Here is a 5,075-nt window from a genome sequence, read left to right as displayed (position 1 = left end):
CGTGGGCCGTCCTCCTGCAGCTCCTTGATCCTGCCAGTGGCTTCCCCTGGGTCCTACTGCCCCTGTCTTCTGTCAGCTTTGACAGGCAGCCGGGAGCAGATATTCATTTTCTAAATTTTTTAGGGGCCCTGCGGGCCAGATAGAATAGCCTGGCAGGCCAGATCTGGCCCCTGGGCCATATTTTGCCCGCCCCTGGCCTATATGCAGGTTTGCCTCTCCCCTGCTGGTCATTTGACCTGGCCACCTGGTCACAGTGGCCAAGTACTACTAATTCCTCAATCAGCAGCTCAGCATTCTGCAGGCTGGGCCCTGCAGATTATGTACCTGTGTTGCTAATGCCCACCATTTCTTGCAGGTAGGTTTTCTGCAAGCAGCACTTGCTCTTGCTGTGCACTGTCTTCAGTTCTGTTTCCCAGGACCCCAACTCTTCAGTGATTGAATATTGTTTCATCAGTGGAAGGAATGTTGCATATCCTTGGTATTTTTTACAAATAAGTGAAAAACAAACAGATAAAGTTGTATTGGATTAGTATGGATATACAATGCAATTATACTGGTTGAAAAAGAAGGGAACACACCCCCTTTTAGGCTCTTCAGTTGCTACAGTTCCATGAATCTGCTGTATCCTGCAGCAAGTGAAAGCTAAACTATGGTAATTGAGTCTAGGGACAGACTTTCAAAAAGCCTGAGCCTGAATTGATTCAATCTTTGCAGGTTGGTTGGTTGAATCAGTTTACAACTGTACAGCCATTCCCTCTGGGGTGAGGAAAGGCAGGCACATGCCTGCAGTGGCTCAGGCTAGAAGTCAGGGGGCACTAGAGCAGCCCTCCCTTCCCTTCCAGAGTTCTGAACTGGAGGGGGGGCATTGTGTCCAGGCCCAGGTAGGACGCTCTGATTAGGGAGGGGTGTAAAGCCCCACCTTGGCTGCACTGTCCCAGGCTTTTCCCCACTCACTGCTCAAGGGGTGGGAATGTTGCCAGCCCCCAGCCTCCAGCTAGCACTATGAGGCAAAGTAGGGGGTGTGCAGTGCATGCATCTGTTGATGATACTGAGCTTTTCAATCTCTCTCTCCCTGCTTCTTCATACTGTCTGCAAACCTGACAGGCATGGGAACCAGCAGGGAGTTGATAACACAGTGTTTATCAGGCCATCAACAAAACAAATGCCTTTCTCATTGGTTTAAACTGTTCCTAAACAGCTTTTTCCAAGAAAGGAATGGAGGGACATTACCAGCTGACCAGTTGATTAGCTCCAAAAAACCCTAAGTGGACACTGTTCTGTTTGCCTGTCCCAGTGAAATTGGAGACACACACGCACAGATACCTCCCAGCATTAGCTAGCATACCACATGTCTAGGGTTTGTGGGGCTGGGGTCTGTGCTGTGAAAGATGGGAGGGAGTGAGGGGGGGATTTCTGCTTTAGCAGCAAGCAGCAGAGGGGTTGGGGTAGGGGGAAGCAAGGCAGACCCTGCTGTGCCTGCAGTCTCAGCTGAGGCTCTGGCTAGGGAGCAGAGGGGCAGGGCCAGCCCTGTTCTCTGGAGCAGGCAGCCCAGCCTGGCCCAGCCCAGGACTGCAAAGCATCTAGGATGTTGGGGGACACCAGAAAGGGTGTCTGCAGCAGACATTGCGTAAACTGGTTTGACCCAAATCAGTTAAGTCTGAGACTACATTCAACCAGATTTATCTTAAACCCATTTCAGCCATTTTGAAACTGGTTTATGTGCACTGAACTTATGTTCTGTTACAGGTTTAAACCAGTTTCTGATCACTTAATCCAGTTTATGCGTAATGTCTGTCTCTAGCCTGAGAGTGGTTTCATTCCAATGTAAGCTGCTCCTATGTAGCTTAATTTCCTGAAGAATAGGAGTGAACATACAAAACAGTGATGGTACATATTCATAAGTGGTAAGTTTCACGCAAGCTTCTTAGAGCACTATAGTGGTTTCATCTGTCTACAGCCAGTGTTAATTTGAAATAAGGTATACCAAACTGCATCTGATCTTTGTCCAGAGAACATTTAATACAGTTTTTAAAATCTGCTTTAGCATAGGTATTACAGTGGGCCCATGTACATTTGCAGAAGAGCAAGAATTCAGCCCCTCTAATTTCTTCTAGTTCAGGGACATTTTCGATAGCAAGCTGCCTTTAGACAAACAATTTTGTTCCTTTCCAGATAAGATCTGTGATCAGATCAGCGATGCTGTGCTAGATGCCCATCTCAAAGAAGATCCAAATGCCAAGGTTGCTTGTGGTAAGGATACATATATTTTCTTTTTTTCCACTTAAATGAGTGCGTACAATTGCCAAACTGCCATTTCCCCTTTGTAATATATTTACATAAGAGCTTAATGTTATCACATGCTAGTTCATTCCTAACTCTAATTACAGTGTTTAGAATCTATATATAGCAAAACAAGTAAGTTCAAAACAAACAATAATATAGTGTCACTACTTTGTTTCCCAAAGAAGCACTGAAAGTACATTGTGTTCAATGATCAGAAACAGGTCAGGTTTCCGTAAAGAGTGAGCCTAGATCAATCAAACCAATGGTGTCATAAATGTAATTAGTATTCCTAGGGAAAAGAGAATAGAATTCTAATATAGTGGATCAGCCAAAGAACCCTTGGCTACCTCTAAAAAAAGTGCAGTTCCTTAGATTTATATAGACTTTTTATTTTTCATTGCCAGCTACAGTTTTATTCCTAACTGCATAAGGATTCTTCTTGAGATGGAGGTGTCTCATAGGTCTTTTGATTCACTGCAAAAACAACTTTTGGTTTCAGTGGGCACATCTACACATGCACTTAATTTGCAGCAATAAACTCTGGCACTTATTGCTCCAGAGTTTGTTGCTCCCGGGCATGCTGTTTGAAAGTGCACCTGGGACTGCAGCAGTTTGTGGGGCCAGCCTGCAGTCCAGGGCTGCTTGAACCTGGCTCAATGTGCTATGGAGGGGCTGCTTGGAGCACAAGGGTGCTCCAGTGTGGAGCACCCTTATAGCAGGCTAGTACTTGTAAATAAAAATACTACCCTGCTGTGGAGTTTAGTTTCGTCTGGCCTCATAGGTCCACACATGTTTACTGCGAGTTTACTTTGCAGTAAATGTCTCATGTAGATGTTCCCAGTAACTCGCTCTTCAAATGGAGGTACATTTGTGAATTGGTTGGTCATTGGTAGGGTTTATTTGGCCTAAATTTACCCCTTAAACAAAGAGGATGCTCTTGTGGTAAAAGCACTGGAATAGGACTCAGGAATCTTAGTTTAATTTGTACGTTGTTACATCAGGTAGGTGGCTGAAACTCTCTGGGCCTCAGTTTCTCTATCTGTAAATACCATTGATTCCCTACTTCACAGTGGTGTAGTGGGGATAAAGGGATTCATACATGTAAAGTGCTAACCCTATGGAGACCTGAGTACAAATATCTACATTGGTTGTGTTCAGTAGGGTTCTTCAGTTCAGATCAGTATTATTAGAAGCAGAGTTATTTGTAATAGCATATTGAGTTATCCAGCCAATCCTAATTCTGTTTTCTTTTAATCTTTCTTTTGTCTGTAGAGACAGTATGTAAGACAGGAATGGTGCTGCTGTGTGGGGAGATCACATCTCTTGCTGTAGTGGATTATCAGCGAGTAGTGCGAGATGCAATTAGGCACATCGGCTATGATGATTCAGCTAAAGGTTTGTAGAAAAACTCAAGAATTTGATTTCTGGGTGACATAACACGCTGAATAGGAGGTAACTACAAGATAGATCTATCTCCCTGTGCATATTTATATTCTTGCAAGCCCAAGGAAATTGTTTATCTTCTTTTGGTACTACCATGAGAGAAACATACTGCCATCATTTTCTGAAGTGGAGAAACTATTTACTTCATGGTTGAAACTTATGGCAAAAAGGGGAGCTGGGATATATTTTGAATTGGAGCATGTTGCCAATGTAGGATTAACTATTAATTTGCATATTAAAGTCTATTTCTCAAACTCACTGAAACTTGGATATTACTTAGTGGCCAAGTAAATATTTGTGACATGGAATGAACAGAGGAGATTTGGGTAATTCATTTTATTTTATTATTATTTATTTCTACTTCCCTTTGTCATGTCCTTGTGACAAAGTATTTTAGCAGAATTTGCAGACTTGGAATCTGACAGGGCTGTGCTGTGAGTGCTTCTGCTATGGACTGTCAACTATGTGCCTTAGTGCCTGCACCACCCCAGCCCCTTTTTACTTTCACTGGGGGAACACATCTGTCCTTACTACCAAATGCTTAACAAAAAAAAAAAACAGACCAAAAAGATAAGACCCTTTTCTCAGGCAGTTACAATCCAATTCAGATTTATAGAATTGTATATTGCATTAGCAATGAAAAAACAGAATGTTTTATATCTGAGACAAGTTTCAACTTCCTATACACAATTGCTGTAGACTTAGCAGTTTATTTGTACATTGCAAGTCTTTTACAGTTATGATGAAGTTTGCCTTTTGGCTGAGCTCCTATAGTTACTGCAATATTTCCAGTGAGAGTATGCTGGGAAAATGTTGTAAGAGCACATCTGTTCATTATTTCCACTGTAACCTAAACAACAATGCTGTAAGAATATGCTGCAAAGTCCAGCAACTTAGAAATTGCTTTTCTTGTGCCAGTCTTCAAAAGTAGGAGAAAGATGCACTGCACCTTGTAAAAAACTTGTCATACACAAACAACAAAAGGAGAAAAGCTAAAAAGAACAAAAACTGGAAATACTGATTTTCCTCTTGTAATATCCCTTTTCTATTGTAGCCTCCGTAAAAGCAAAGAGGGTACTGTGTTCCTCAAGTGGACACATGACAGACTGTGCATGTTTGAAATACAATTGTTTGATCCTCACGTTGGTAAGCAACTGTCAGTAATTTAGTAGTTGAAATCCTGTGAGAGGAGGAGAAGAAGGAAAAACAAATTACTTTCTACATACCTGGAGAAAGGAGATGGAAAATTCTGCTACAATCTTCTTTAAGTCCTTGGCTTATTTTGACCTGTTTGTTTGTCCTTTGAAGGCAAAATTCTGCTTTTCAGCTTGCACAGCAGATCTTGAATC

General features: G+C 42.4%; 1 protein-coding gene across 5 annotated transcripts in view; it reads left to right on the top strand.

The window, feature by feature from the left end:
* The window catches only part of LOC102380931 (S-adenosylmethionine synthase), a 38,822-nt gene that overhangs the window by 16,383 nt on the left and 17,364 nt on the right, over nt 1–5,075 (top strand). For all 5 annotated transcript variants that reach the window (XR_003096194.1, XR_003096192.1, XR_003096193.1 and 2 more), the window contains exons 2-3: nt 2,173–2,250; nt 3,556–3,678. Coding sequence is in view for 1 of the 5 variants with exons in the window: in XM_006033480.3 (XP_006033542.1) it covers nt 2,173–2,250; nt 3,556–3,678 (201 nt within the window). In the remaining 4 variants the exon portion in view is untranslated. The remainder of the gene's footprint in view (nt 1–2,172; nt 2,251–3,555; nt 3,679–5,075) is intronic.

This window comes from Alligator sinensis, unplaced genomic scaffold (assembly GCF_000455745.1).
Source record: "Alligator sinensis unplaced genomic scaffold, ASM45574v1 scaffold822_1, whole genome shotgun sequence".
Classification (NCBI taxonomy): domain Eukaryota; kingdom Metazoa; phylum Chordata; order Crocodylia; family Alligatoridae; genus Alligator; species Alligator sinensis.
Note: the sequence above shows the minus strand (reverse complement) of the source record. Positions and strands in the feature narration are given on the sequence as shown.